We start from the raw sequence: 16,310 nt of genomic DNA, 5'->3' as shown, positions 1-16,310 counted from the left end.
CCCATTTACTTTTGTAGTGGTCAAACTTTGCCATAAAGAACAATAAGACTCTACCAAAATATGGTGGTGAGAAGGTAAAAGAGGTGCAAGATAATTTACAAAAGTTAGAAGTGTATCTGCAGGAATTTCGCTATTTCTACAGATCAACTTTTAGTGGTACAATCAAGTTTAACCTGTACACCACCAATTCCCTGTAGACAGGTCCGCAATCACCATTGATAACAATCAGTTTAGACCAAACCATTTTGATGAAAGGGTAAACTCCAAATATTAACCTTTTCACCCCAATAGCCTGTATAGAGACCCATGGTTGCTATACACAATGATAAGTTTTGATCAAATTTGGTGTTGACAGAGTTAAACCACTTATGTATTTACTTTAACAGAGATACTGACAGACGAGATGCCACTGGTGGACTTAAGGATATCCGTTGGTTATATCCCATCCATGGAATTCCAGAATCCCATCCAGTATCTGATAGCAATGTTGCCGTGATAGAATGTCAAACTCGTAGTCGCATTGAGGAGAGATTGGAAGCTATATTGATGGGAGCAGTGCCTAGCTCAGCTAGTGGCTACCAGGCCATGAAGACTAGGGCATTGACTCCAAAGGACTCATCCAGGCCGAGTAGCAGTGATGGAGTTGTGGTTGGAGAAGGTGAGGACAGCAGTGTTTCCAGGAAACATCTTTCTCATTTTGAAATAATAAAAAGCTTGCTATTCTAAATTAACTTTGAAATTTACTTGTCACAATAGTCATGACAAAATGGAATTAAACATAGAGCCTTGTTAACTTTAATAATACAATTCACCAGTTCAATCTTTGAACCTTTCCGCCCATTTCCATATACAGACGTCCAAGTTTTTCAATTTAGATGACAGAGTTGTACCATAATGTTGTTCTGACAAGGTTCATTCATTAAAAAGAAAGGTTTTGAATCAGTAATTTATAGATGCCCAGTTCTTCATTCCAACAAACAATTTATCGTTAAGTATTCAATGCCCCAGCCGATTGTAAATTATCAATTCTGTTTTAACCCTTTGAGTGTCGTAATTTTTCTCACAAAATTTTAGTGCAACATTTTACCTATTTTTATGAATTTTTCTGTGATTCTTTTGAAAATTTTGGACCAAACGGACAGCAGCTTTCATAGACTCCACTTTTTGGTCAAAATTTTGAAAAATCTGAAAAAAAATGTTGACCTGCAGAAAATTGTTTGGTTTATATTTTATAAAAGCGACAAAAAATTTCTTTGGCACTCAAAGAGTTAAGTGCTGTCTTCAATGTGATTTGAAACACTTATGCTATAAATCCTGTTGGTACATTTGTACACGAGTTAGATAGCCTATTCCTTTGACTTATCATTTGCTTTCTGTCATTTCAGGCAACACCCTAGCTGAGGAATTCTCCTATGAAATTCTGTATGATGATGATGAAAGCAAAGCCACTCTAGGAAATTCCATTGCGTTGAGTTTGCTCCGTAAACAGAGAGACAAAAGTAACGGTATCATGACGTTGATCTTCAACATCGTCTTTGCTCCGTTCAAAGTTATGCAGTAAGTATCAAGTAGATGTGTACAATAGTGATAAGAGTTTCAGTTCAATTAGTTCTAAATGGGAAAAACCGTGTTGAATTTTGGTTCTTCTATGTCAAGAATCCCTATACCAGTATTTCAGTGTGCATCTTAGATGATAGATAGAATTTTTAATGTGTGTAGTTTTGTCTTCTATGGGATGTGAGTCATAGTAATGCATAATGTGATATATGATTTTCAGTTTGTACATATTTAATAGAACAACTGGTCTGGATTTCCGTTAAGGTAGTATGCGCTACAAAAGTGAAAGACTAAAACTATTGCTCAAACTTTCCTCAATGAACCTTTTAATCATATTCTTACCAAATCAAAAGTAAAAATCAGGGGTCACTGTGCAAATTTTGGTACTAGAGAAACAAATTACCTAACATTTACCAATATCTGAAATTCAAAATGGCCGCCACCCCTGTGTTAACTCTATGGTGAAAAATAAAATTTTTCGATTTTTTATACAAACAGACAGCGAAATTTTTCTTACACTGGTATGCAGGTAAGAATGGACAGTGAAATTGATCTAAATGTTGCCACACTTGTGTAATTGGTTTGTAAAGTTGTTCCAAAACTTGCCTCAGAAGTTGCACTGACTTGTTATAACTGCGGTGAAAATAAAAGAGCTTTTATGGACCCATAATAAACACACACCAGGGAGTAAGCTTACACTTTGCAGTGCACTTCACATACACACACTCATATTACATTCCTTATATACTGCTGCCTTGAGTTACATTGTATCACAGCCAAGTCAGAGTCTAGTTGTCATTAGACTCTTGTTGCCTTTGTTTGGCAAAGAAATCATGATCTACAGGAAAAGAGGTGTACATACGCCAGAAGTAGTAAGTGAGAAAGTTGTCGAAATGTACGGGGATAGAAAGTCAGGAAATCTTTACCCTACACACACAGACACTAATCAGTGTCTACTTTATTGCTTTATATCAACAATTACAGCAGAAGCCTACTGTGAAACAACACTATCATCCGTCTTTAGTTTGCCGCAACTCAACTAAAATTACTGATCATTTAGTAAATTTTGAAACAACTTTACAAACCAATTACACAAGTGTGATAACATTTAGATCAATTTCACTGTCCATTCTTATCTGCATACGATAGTAACTCCAAGAGCCTTAAAATGAGCCCCAACAAGCAGTAGATCAGAACAGTATTGAAAAAAATTGAGAGTTTTGAATATCAATTCCTGAGGCACCACCACCTTAACAATCAAGTATCTCTAAATAACAAGTGAAGAGGAGGCTGAAATAACAAGTTTTCAGTATTTTTACTAAATAAATGTCCAAACGAACATTCAGTCCATTAACTTATTCCAGCCACTGATAATTTTCACTTTTGAAATCCACAGCTATGACGTAAACCTGCGTATCACAGCAGCCACTGGTGGAGTATGGACATTCCCTGTCAGATTTGTATCCACTGAACCAATCGCCGATGATGTCATCACTATCGAGGCAGCTGGGTTGAATAAAACATCAGCTGTTGGTTTCAGATTGACAAGCCAAGCAAGGTAATGTAACACCTCATAGCTCACTCTGAACATGAAATGATAACATACAACAGCTCGTATATACTCTAACCATAGATGGTAGGAGACAGCAACAAATACCAGCAGTCTTCTTATTATCATAAACTATGCTCTTTTACCAAACTGCACTCACTGCTGCTAATAAGGCATGGTTTATCCATACTATTGCAACTAATATGACAATAACTTACCCTGTCAGCCAGTTTGAATCACAACTAAATCAAGGGTGTTCTCTTTGGCTTAGGAAAATCATACATGCATCAGCTTAAGACTGTGAAATTTCAAGTAAATCCCAAAATTACTCCAAGAATTTAGAAAATCACAAAAGATAGCAGGCATTCTATATGACATGTATTGTATGGAGGTTTTACCATATGTTAATGTACTGTGAGAGCGTAACTAGAGCTAATGTGGCACACGCTGACTTCACAAGTGAGCATTGTTTCATACTTGGCCTATCTCCCTTGTACCTGTACAGTTAGAGCAACCAGACATCCTCATGAATGCTAACTTTAACATCGTCAATTACACTTCCAGACATCCAGTGGCATTCAACGCATACTTTGTGGCAGGCAGTGATGCAGAGTTTTCAGTAAGTCCCCAGAGTGGGGAATTACTTCCCCTGGGTACAAATGGCTCATTGTTGTCAGTGTCCTTCACACCGAGAATCTACGGCAAGACATACATTGGGAAGTTGGTGGTACAGGTATGTTGACAATATGCAGCTTTTTCAATTAAAAAAGTTAACACTCACACTGTGAAGATGCACACCAGTGAACCCTTTGAAAATTTTTCCCTAGGTGTCCAATGTGTTTTCCCTGGATTCAGTTTGAGAATACGTACATATGTGGAACTTTGAAGTGAACAAGGGATAGTTATCAATTTGCTTTTCACATTCCTTTAGAATATAATGTAAAGACGAGAACACTTTGTCCCGAAAAACATTTTAGAAAACCAAACCGCACAATTGGCAAATAAAATACTTCGGTCTTATTTGAGAAAGGTAAACTTGACTTTTAAGTGTGATGTAAAGCTTGACAGATCTAAGTTACTATCACAATGACAGGCTGTGCATGTTTAATTAATATTGACCTTTGATTTCTGTATTTGTATTCACCAGACTGCCGATATGCAATGGACCTATGATGTCCAAGGCATTACGCCATCCTATACACCTCCAACCGGCCAATCAGAGAGACCCATAGCGGGTCCACATCCATTCCCCAAATACCGAAGGCGACCGGTCAATTATGTGCGAGAAAATCTCAAGTTGACAACGACGGCCATCTCATCACCGGTAAAAGGAGCACAAGTCTTAAGATCTAGACAAGTATTTACATAGATGATTGTATTTAACTCATTTGATAATATTTGACTTGTAAATAAACCTGAATCCATGGTATACTGTGATATCATGATCGAGAATTTCTATACAAAAATTGTGGGAATTGATCATACATATTTAAAAAATTGTGGATTTTATTTGAACCTTACCATACATTATTTCTTTCACTGATATTAAATTTATATTTGTGACTGCTGTATATACTACACAACAAAACTCTGAATATTGAAGATGTTCAAGTGTTCAAGGTGATTTTATATCATGATCAACGTCACCATTTTCCCAAGTTCCGTTCCATTAACATGGCCTGGCAGATTTTTTCCGAGTGCATGTGGAAGTGTACCTCAGTGATATCCTTGTAGCCAGCCAGTATAAATACTTACGTCAATTCCGTCCTGCAGTAAATTTTTATTCTTTTCCGAGTAATTTTACATGATGTAAATCAAGTTTGCCGTATATGTAAATATATTTGATTCACAATACATATATTATTTGGCACTAGGAAATCTTATATCAACAAAGATATTTGCAGACTTGTATTCTGACAAAACCAAGGACTGTGTGTTACCAGTGCAGTCATTCATATCCGCTGAGAGCTGTCTTTGTTTATTTGTAAAAAGTGTGTTGCTACTTTTTGAAGATACATTTGAGAAAAACAAATAAAACCTGTGTTCAGTCATACACACACATTTGTAATTTTTCAGCAAATGTTGGATGTTAAGTCACTGATTTGATGTTCTTAATAAAACCTTAAAACATAAATAAATTGTTTTGTCATTTCAATTATTACTTCCATTGTTTGAGAGCAATTTTCTGAAAAGTTTGAATGCTGTATGAAAACAGACCATATCTTGACGTGTGGGTACTCATCTGTGAGTGCAGCAACCCAGAATATTTCTCAGAGTATAAGGGATCGGGGAGACAGTTTTGTATGGTCACAGCTCAATGTTATGTTCAGCTGAATTCATTATTTTCATATCACATGTGTGGTTGGACTTCAATGCAAACTTTGTGACCGTTTTCAATGCTTACAACATTCCACACACAATCAGATATCCCTTGCATGCAGCCAAACATTTGCCGCCTTTACTGCATAACAATCATTCAAGATCAGTTCTCAACAAAAATACTTCCATCTTGATAGACATTTTATTTTTCAATCAAAAAAGTCTTTTTTGAACCAAATGACAATACACTATCAAGTGGCATGAAAATACCATTTTTCAAAAATAATCATTTTGCATCTGATAGCAACAGTACATGTAATCTTTCAGTGATATGGACAAGCACTTAAAAACCGATAATTTTCAAATCTTCAAAACAAAAATATACATAATATAACACAGCTATATAAAATATTCCACAGAAAATATCCTGATTTCCAATATTAATTCAAGAGTGGTGTCAGAACAGTTACTGCCCTGAACATTTGTTTCCACAGAGTTTTCACCCACCAGTTGGAACTTGAGTGTTAGGGAAAGGGTTTGGGTAAGTGTCAGGGATCAAGTATCAGAGCAGAACCATCCTAAAATCTCCATAAAACCATTACAATCCTTTTCACTCCTAAATGTGTGAAAATGTGTATGTGAATGTTATCATGCAACATCTTACAAATGCTTGTGTGAATGTTACAATTGGTTTTCCAAGTTGTTTCAAATCAGAAATTGAGGATGTTCTTTCTCAGTCACTGCATTGACACGAAAGTTGCAACTTGTACGTATAGTCACCCTATCTGCGGGTGTATCTAGTATTGTATCATTACATCCCTGCGTGTCTTCAAAGCAAGCCAGACACGCCACAAACACAAAAACATTATTTTCCAACTGACAAAATGTTACATTCTTTATGAATTGGTGTAGGGTGAACTTGAGGAAATTTCATCAAATTCATAGACTGACTCACAATATTCAGAAATCATGAAAGTTGCAGGCACACTAGCCATTCTTTTTCACTGCAATTCAATTGTAAAAACCTGAATAGAGCTTGTCTGATAATATTTCACATTTTTGTTCATTCAGACACGAAAACAACTGTAATCAAACATCGAATTTCATAATTCTCATTAACCTCATAACTTGGATTAAAAATAAGGGAATTCAACAATCACGGTATATACATTTTTTTTAAAATATTCACCTAAAATTCACTTCATTTATACATAAAAACAAAACCAATTTCACAAACTTTGTCACAGAAACTGTTGACTTGTTAAAAGTACGATATAAATATATTGGTTAAGTATTCTTTATATACATACATAAAATATATTACGATTATTTGAGCTTAATATTTCCCCAAAGAGATATGTATAAATTGCATGCACGGTAAAAAACAACATGCTCTTTTAGGTTGACAAAGAACTATGTTAAATCTCACTCCAGACTTGGTCGATGCTGGTGGAATTTCAAAGAATATGAAGTCATTTACGATAGTGTCTCAGGTATATTTTATATGTGAAAATGCTTGTCTTCCGAGCAATGATTTTAGCTTTGGCTAAATTTTCCACAGAATGGTTTGTCCAGTACACTGAAGACAAAACTGCTAGTTTTACCAAATTTCAAGTATCTCTGCTGTATTGCGTCCACCCAAGGAGGAAGGAAGGAATTTCCTACCTCCTTGTTCAACCAAACCGTACAGAAACCAACATGTGCATAGGTGGTTTTGTAAATGACTTCATCAACGACATCAACCAAGTCTAAATTTTGGTCCAAAATTGGGAGCAAATAACATGATTAACAGCCATGTATTGAAACCAAATATCGGACATCAATCATACTCTTAAATTTTCACAGAACACAATCGATGTTTTGGAAACAAAAAAAATCAAGGTCTCGCTGTAAATAACTTGTGTAATTGGCCATTAATATACTGTCTTCTATTGGACTTAAAACTGACAAATCTGAAACTACTAAAATATGCAAAGACAAAAAATTAAACATCAGAAGTTGTCCCGGGACATCACCTGAGATCTGTGGAATGTTTTATTCAGTTATATATCCACATCTTTACTAATCTGAAACATATTTCAGAAATTAATACTTGGACAGATCTTTTTTTATCACTATTTTCCTTTCTGAACAACTACACAAGTAGTCATGACAACAGCTGTGTGTCAGAAAACTCCACAGCTAAACTGGAAAGCAACCAGTGAGGTGTCGGTGGAACATTGAAGTTTCTCATGTAACCTTTCAGAAACCAAATTTGGATTCAACCCCATTGTTTTCTATGACATAGCAGGACCTCTATACATGGTTATGGGGGTGAAAGGATTAAGTGGGATCACACAGGCACTGAAGACATTTACACTTAGTCCAAAACTGACTCACAGAGCCAAAACTTGTTTGTTCAAAACATCATGTCTTGTACATTCCGTAAAGAATGTATGAAATGAACCAAAGTAAGACATGAACTGGTTTTTAAATACATGATTAGACTGCTAAAAATCCCTCATGCACATTTTGTCTGCAAAAGTTGTATTCAATGATGTGGTATTTAATAAGTGCTGCACTCGGTGGATTTTTGAATGCATGGCTGACTAACTGTGATAACAAGGTCTGAATGCAAAAAGTTGTGCCAGCACTCACGCCAAATGTTGCACCATGATTCTGAGCAAGCCACAAATCGCGCCAAAAATCAAAAGACCAATTACAGTAAAACGCGACTATTGACAGTCAAGCACGTGACAAGCAGTGATTCCAGGTTTAGGAAAAGGAATACAACCAAATTTGACCAACATACAATGTACGGTACTTTACACACCGTGGTTGAAGACTGAACTGTATTCATTATGCATATCATAATATTTCATCATTTTGAAAAACGGGAAAATACAGCTGGTTTGTGCAATGGCTAACATTGTTAAATAAACATTTCAGTACAACAGACGAACAATCAGCCTATGCTGCAGGACAATTAAACGCTGTCTTAAGGAATATCTTGGTATTCATTCATCAAGAATGACGGGCCCATATATGGATATATGCAAATTAGTGGTGACCATTAATTATGACCCATGCCTCAAATATTAGCAAAAAAATGCCAAATACGCTTTATCACAAGGTGGTTTGTCATGGGAAGATTACATTGCTTGCATGCTGAACTCAAATTTCATGCACAAATAGGAAAATACTGATTTTAATAACTTGTAGTTTTGAAATGTACATCACCAATAATAGTTAAATCCTTGCAATACAACAACACCGCAGCACAGATGTCAATTTTCACATTGATTGATTGAAAAGAAAAGTTTGTCTTTGAACAAAAGATATCTGAAATGATTTTTCCTTGTAAGTACTGACTATCACAACAACATGATAGAAAAGTAAAAGCGTTGACTTCAGTGGGATTGTATTGAAATAGAGTAGTGGGCTTTTCATGAAAAGATAATATTGTAATACCAATGTAAAAAATCTCATGATTTATCAATGCTTTGTTGGCAAAGGTTGCTACGACAGACACTGGCCTTGGAGCTGGGGAATTACTTTGAGACATGTTATGGAGGACCACTTGGCTAACTTTCAATCTACAGATCATTTTTATTGCTGGACAGAAATCTTTATGTCTGTGACAGGACCATCACAAGTAGGAATGTGTTTGAACGGTGATTCTGTTTGGAAAATCTCTCGGAATTATTTCTGTGTTTACTTCACCAATATTCCCCATCAGATTCCCCTTCACTGTCGCTAAGGGAACCAATGCTTCTTTCATCAAACCAATCGATCTGATAAAATTTACTGAGCAGTCTCTGCCGTAGCAACTCAATTTCAAAATTCAATACCGCATCTTTTGGAAGGTGCAACAAATCGACTAAATACTCAAAAGCATCTCTTTTCAGAAAAGCAACCAAGTATCTCTCGTAATAATCTCCATAATGATCATAGGATTCCTGACAAATGTACTCCTCAAGAGGAAACAAATGACAATTCAACGAATCCGTACTCCTCATGTAACACATCTGGAAGATCCTTCTGGTGCATAATTGGAGTAGAGATGTTGTAGTACCACCAAACATCAGATGAATCAACCTGGGACCTATTTTGCATAAATGGCTGCATCCTGGGAGTTCTTGCATGTAGTCTAACAACTCATTGAAGATCTTAGCTGTGCTGAAGTAACCTGAAAAATGAAAAATTGGCAACTTTGTTTACTGTACAGCAAGGGAAATGTGAGAAGGTATTGGAAGTATGAACAGGCCCTTACTGAAACTGCAGGACCAAATTTAGCTGCAGTACAGTAGCTCGAGGTTTTGCCTGGGTATTTGGGTCGGAGGGCAAATTTGCCGTCCGACCCAAATACCCAGGCAAAACCTGGAGCTACTGTACTGCAGCTAGACCAAATTATGAACAACCAAAAGACTTTATGTTAGTTTTGTAATTCTCATATCTGAACTACTTACCACGATCTACAAGGTGAGCGATGAAATGATAGTTTGGTGTCGCTGGAGACACAACTCTTGAAGACATCAGAGATACAAACAGAGGAGACACATGCCTGTTCACGAAAAAAATCAAATTCATTACAATTATCAGAACCACTGCACAAAGTTCAATGCATCATTGTCTTCACCACAGCTGCCACTGAATTAAGTGTTTAACTGCTGTCATTCAGAGTTAAAAACAAATTATTTTAGACATTTCAACTTGTATCCTGAGTCTAGCAAACCAAATGAATTATCTGAGTATCAACAATTCAATGAACGGATCTGGGCCATGCAATCATAACTAGTGAAGCCTCAATGATTTAAGTCAGGAAGCAGATAAAGTTACTACCGATACAGTTTTTGTGAATATGAATACATGAACTTTGACCTTTGTATCTGGCTACGTGATGTCGATTTCTTTTCCTTTTTCTTCTACATGTTGTAGTCAACTCACAGTAAAACCGATGTCTTCATTATTTATTGCATATTGTGGTAGAGTGCACCTCGGGGATAGATATTCGGACTCTCAAACTTTTACAATTCTTTTCTGATACACCACTTGTGGGGGCTCATTTTGAAGCTCTTGGTGTATGCAAAAACTTTAAGCTTCTTAGCTTTTCGAGATCCAAAAATTTTATTTTTCCCCGTAGAGTTCACACAGGGATGGGGGCCAAATATCAGTAAATGTTATCTAATTTGTTTTTCTCCTCGAAAGTTCCAATGAGGAATGTTACAGCAAAAATTTAGGTCTTTCACTTTTGAGGTGCATGCCACCTAAACTTTTATGAGATGGCCAACACACACATACAGTCATTCATTAACGTATTCTCTCTCTCTCTCTCTCTCTCTTCTCTCGCTCTCTCTCTCTCTCATATACAAAAACATTTATCAATACTTTTACCAACTTCATTCCTCACTTTTCTGATAATTTACAACTTACCTGCCATTCTCTGTCAGATCATTAATCCATCCAAAGATATCTGGATCAGCTCTGTGTTCAAGCAATCTCAATGCATTCTTTGTGTCCCCACGAGACATGCATTCAAAAAGAGCTGTTCTGTCCTGTTTGTTCTGGATATCTATCTATAAAAATTCAATTATAGGGACATTGGTTGAGACTTGGGAAAAACATTTTATTTTTTGTTCTGAAAAAAGATTTTTTCTTATTCATCTACTTATTAAAAGTATGTTGAAGTACAATGTATCATCTTCACAGACACAACACGTTGCGTGCAATATGAAATGTCATCAGTGATGAGTGAATTCTAATCCCGACTAGAATTCAGCTGTCAACAACAATATTGGGGGTGCACATATACAGGCTGTATTGGAAAGTTGAAGTCAGGGTGTGTGACATGACTGTGTAATAAGAATGTAGAATGTATTTTCTGGGCAGAGCAGAACAAAAATTTCAGAATTAATGCACAACAAATGTTACAGCCAATGGCGTTTTAAACTTGTTATAATATTGCAGTACATATTACAGTACATAAATCATGATTGTAGATTTGTTCCTATATATGGCATCACCTGTGACATTTGAACAAAGTATGTCAGTTCTGCTCAGGCTTGTTGACTGTTTGGCTGATGGTTAACTCGATTTTTATAGTTTTCATGAAAGCATCAGTAGTAACACTACCACTTCTATCATTCTGAAAGTCTTGTATTTTTTAACAGATTTTGCATTGTTTGTATAAGAAATAGAGCAACTGTTTCTTGAATCATCATTGGAAAGGTGTTTGGTGTGAACCCCACAGCAAAATACGAAAGACATTAGCAGACTAATATACATAGAGAACTGACAAACAAACACCAAAAGATAGCAGAGACATGAACATATATTATCACAAGAAGACTACAAACAGACATACATACAACATCAATTTATTTACGGTGAGTAAAATTCATCCTGCATTTCAATCATGAAAATTTACACTCAAAATATCTTGCAAAGTCATGGTTTATGAAGCAACGACAGATTTTGTTCCAGATAATTGAAATTGATAAAATACCTTTATTCCTGGTCTTGAGAGAAGAAAGGGAATGTGTTGATCTTTGTTTTCAAGATTATGTCCCTGCTGGTACGGATTGTCAACCATCGTCATGCCACATGGAAATGAACAACATGTCGATATCAAAGGCGTATTACCATAGCAATCCTTCGCATTGATATCGACGCTGTTATCGCATAAAATTTCAGCAATGGTCAAGTTGCAACTTTGAATCAACGTATCATGTAATGGAGTCTTGTTGTTTTCATCACGGACATTTGGGTCAGCGCCACGTCCTGTATTGAAATATACAACATGAGAGCCATTAGTGTTATGCCCCGAAGACATTTAAAGGTATGGGTGCGATACTCGTAAATTTTGTGAGTGAAAGGAAAACTCATTTACCTGACTATTGTCATGCAAATTAGTTGAGACTCCATAAGAATTTCTTAGGGAGTATAGAAGTGTAAAATTTGCATGGCGTTTTGATTTTGAGGTTAAGATGCTTGGGGAAAGCCATGTTTAGTACAGAATAAGAACTTGTCATCATATAATACCCACTGCAACACACTGGGAACACATATAGCACAGAAAGAGTTACTTTTAATTTCTCAATCACACATATAAAGGAAAATACTTTTGCTAAATACAAACAAGAAAATACAAATGGTAGTGCGAGTTCTCTGTATTTATGTATGTCTCGGTGAGACAAGTCTTAAACATGTTTGTGTAAATTTTTGAGGGTTCGCTAAATAATCCCAGTCTTGTAACCTTTTTACCCCAATGTTTTGGCCCAAATAAATTGTTATCAATGGTGAGAGGACCTGTTTATGAGGAATTGGGGAGAGGAACATTGAACAGGGTAGAGTAGATGATATGGCTCATAGTTTGCTTTGCTAGTCTTCCAAATGACTTGATCCAGTTGTGAAGGATCAACCTGCTATGGCGGGAAGAAGGTTAAATGTACCATATATGAGAGTGGATCTCCAGGGAACCACATTGTCAACTTGAATGCTATAAATGTCTATTGGCATTATGTGGATCCCTACAGACAAACAATGACCAAGTTCTTTATGAAAGGGATGTTAAAGCCAATAAAATGGTTGAACTTTGCATGATAATAACAAATTTTATGCTTGTAGCATACAGTCTATTCCATGACCCATCTGAATAATCACATATCTCCTGCTTGAGGTAACTGTCATATTTTAGTGATTCAATCACTGTTTTGTAAAATGACCTGATGTTTCCTTATCATTTAAGAGAAATTGCCAAAATTATTGCTATCAAACACGACTTAAAATTAATTATCAAGACCCATACCAGAAACTAAAACAAATACATGTATATCATAAGGTTTGTTTTCAAGGAAAAGAGACACAAAAACTTTTCTACTTAGAAGAAAGTGTCCCAAATGAAAACACAGTTTTAATATCAATATTCCAAAAACACTTGTAAGGAATATTGTCAAAACGTCAACACAAGGTCTTGTGAAATTTAAGCTTTTGAATGAGTCAAAGATTTGAATTATACATGGCTTGACCATGCACCACTTACCAAGCAACAACCAAGTCAAGTCAGCCAATTGGTCGATGACTTCCTTGATAGTTAGGACGGATTTGGGACCGTAGCCAATCACGTCGTTTGAATCAAGCACTGTGTGTCTTCCTTCTGTCTTACATCTGTCTGTGATTTCAGAGAAGAAATCTACCACCAGTTGTAAAGGTGAACGACCTGGGTTCAAAAATTCTGACCCAAATGTCTGCAAAGCAATGAAGTTCACGTCAGTATTTCATAGTAAGATCAAATGACTCATTACACCAATGTCAACAGATCAGCAAGACACTAGATTGAGATGAGGATTTATGGATGTTATTGGAAAATGAGAGTACATATAGTATTCATCTGTAATAGTATGTGTTCTGATGCAATTGATCAGCAGTGCAGGATGGGAATGCCATTGGCACAAAAATACCTTGTGTTCAAGTTATCAACACCACTTAGTGCAAGATGCTAGGTGGATTAGTATTCATTTATGCAAATTATATTAATAAGCATTGTTTTGGTATTAAAATTTTATGCTAATGATTCTTTATCATTATGAAATATTCATGTATCCTTCATTCAGCATTGTATAATCAACACAGCCTTTTTAATGCCAAATGTAAATGTTGACAAAGAGGTATCAGGGATGTAGGAAATAGCCGGCAGCCACATGTACTTCTATTTTTGCCACCAGTAACCAAAATTTCTACATCTCTGGGAATGCATGTGTTATGGTACATTAAAGGCAAATATAATAGAGTGTGTTTTGTAGCTCTTGTGCATTGTATCTTGTGGATAGAACATGCAATGCTGTTTGTTGTGGTATATGACTAGTGAGTTATAGAATGATGGTATTGTTTTGTTGGATGAAATACTGCTGCTTTCTGTTTTATATGTAAGGCATGTGTAATCAATATTGGTATATGCAACAGTGGAACACTAACTGCTGTGCTCTGCATTCTCATGTGCCAGAACTTTATTTCAATCCCATGATGCTGTGCAAAAATCTTGGGTTAATGCCTCCAGCTGCTGCAGCAAAGATGCTGATGGTATACAGCAACAATAGTATTTTGTGGCATGTGGATTGCATCCTTAGTGTCATCTGTATTGCAACATACATACAGCTTAGATAGTATTGGTGATAGTGTGTAGTGGTATATGAACATATAGCAATAATGCACTGCTGTATACTTACTTCTGGTACTCTGTGCCCTGGATCAGCACCTTCGTTGTGGAGGAAAAGACAAAAAGAGATGTTACAGCTATTTCTTCAATAATGCTATGAATACATCATCAGTCAAAATACTATGCATGAGGTGAATATAGTTCTGAAGTCATATATAAAATAAAACCAGCAGAAATAGAATTCCTTTATACTTGAGTTTAAAATATGAAGAACAAGAAGAAGCCAGTGTCATGATAATGGTCACTGCAGTGTTAATTCCCAGTGACAATATTTCCCTGACTTCATTCAAGCAGTCCCCCAGATACTGCACACCTAGCTTATTATTATTGGAGCGACTGTGACTTAATTTTCCATAAATTCCTCTAAACTTTCAAAATCTTTTGACATAATAGCAGCTGAATTGGATGTCTCTCCTCATGATAATAAGTGTTTTCAAAAAGTTGCACCTTGCTCACCAAATCTTGAAATTTTTACAATATTGTACAGTGTCACATTAAAAATAATCTCATCTAGTATTACATGTAAAATACAACATAGTTTTCAATGAGCATTGTTGTCTGATTGAAAGAAGTGATTATCCATTGAAATCTGATTTGAACTGTTAATTTATCAGTTACTGTGTGTGATTGTGAACTGTTTTATCTGTCAAAGTGATTTAATCAGAACACGGTATAATTGAAATCAGTAACTAAGGAAACGCGTTAGATGTCAAAATCTGGCATGTCGATGCCAAAAACTATTAAGATTTCCTGCCATATGGACAGTTTTCTACTCAACTGTCTCAGCATGATTGATATGAAGGATAAATCGTCCTGTTTACATTACAATTTAATTCAAGTGCATGACCTGATGGCTCATATCACTTCTCAGCTCAGGAAGGAGGTATTAAGGTTAAAACAATAAACAAATTACCTCGCTCAACAAGTAGTTTGGCGATATGCAGATTTCGAGGACAAGGCTGACCAATTTCATCAAAGCCGCACAGCACAATGTAGAGAGGCGTTCTTTGGTAGAAGCCCTCGTCAAGATGAGAGGGGACGTGCGTTTCGAGGATTGTACTCTCCGCTTCGCCAAATCTCTTGTCCTCTAAAGCTCTTGTTAGGCGAGTTTGGTTGATTCCAAAGACGACGTGGAAACCGCCATGACCACCGCCTGCTGCAGCCATTAAATGTACTTACGGGAGCAAAGATATGACGCTGGATTGTTATGAGACGATGGGCTTCCCTGCTTACCCTTCGCGAACTATGTAAACAACCTGTGGGATTCGAGAGTACGCCTGAACTAAAAATTTGCTGTTTGGAAAAAAAAACGAGGGTCAAAAGATGTATACAAGATCACGATAAGTTTAAAGCATCGTTGAGTAATGGCCTACAGTACCCACAAGAACGTGGGGTGTAAACATGGGGACGTACGGAAAGACAACTGCAGGCGGTGGGATGACAACTACGACAGGCGATATCACAGGCCGCAGGAAGTAGCCATCTTTTGTGTTGAGACAGGGTTTCCCATAGTTCCACACTATGCAAGGGTTATGTCATGCTTCACAAATAAACACAGAGGGGTGGGTAACTTTGACCAGAGTGAGTAGGGGTCAGAAGAAGAATTGGAGAAAGTGAAAATGTTTCTGCCAATAACAAGTATTTTATTTGTTTTTATTAAAGACCGTAAATTCAAATACATTAGATAAGTCG

General features: G+C 36.4%; 2 protein-coding genes across 2 annotated transcripts in view; one reads left to right on the top strand and one right to left on the bottom strand.

The window, feature by feature from the left end:
• The window catches only part of LOC139141663 (cilia- and flagella-associated protein 47-like), a 34,258-nt gene extending 28,991 nt beyond the window's left edge, over positions 1–5,267 (top strand). Inside the window, exons 44-48 of the mRNA XM_070711249.1 lie at positions 387–658; positions 1,386–1,557; positions 2,954–3,115; positions 3,671–3,839; positions 4,254–5,267. Coding sequence (XP_070567350.1) covers positions 387–658; positions 1,386–1,557; positions 2,954–3,115; positions 3,671–3,839; positions 4,254–4,475 — 997 coding nt within the window. The 3' untranslated portion in view covers positions 4,476–5,267. The remainder of the gene's footprint in view (positions 1–386; positions 659–1,385; positions 1,558–2,953; positions 3,116–3,670; positions 3,840–4,253) is intronic.
• Positions 5,268–5,608: 341 nt separating this feature from the next.
• LOC139142830 (uncharacterized) lies at positions 5,609–16,201 on the bottom strand. Its single transcript, XM_070712995.1, has 7 exons — positions 15,532–16,201; positions 14,629–14,657; positions 13,446–13,650; positions 11,910–12,184; positions 10,838–10,980; positions 9,874–9,968; positions 5,609–9,593 (listed from the first exon to the last, which is right to left on the bottom strand). Exons 1-7 carry the CDS (start codon positions 15,782–15,784, stop codon positions 9,124–9,126), a joined length of 1,470 nt encoding a protein of 489 aa, XP_070569096.1. The 5' UTR covers positions 15,785–16,201; the 3' UTR covers positions 5,609–9,123.
• Between the last annotated feature and the right edge of the window lie 109 nt (positions 16,202–16,310).

Source organism: Ptychodera flava, chromosome 10, assembly GCF_041260155.1.
Source record: "Ptychodera flava strain L36383 chromosome 10, AS_Pfla_20210202, whole genome shotgun sequence".
NCBI classification, from domain to species: domain Eukaryota; kingdom Metazoa; phylum Hemichordata; class Enteropneusta; family Ptychoderidae; genus Ptychodera; species Ptychodera flava.
Note: the sequence above shows the minus strand (reverse complement) of the source record. Positions and strands in the feature narration are given on the sequence as shown.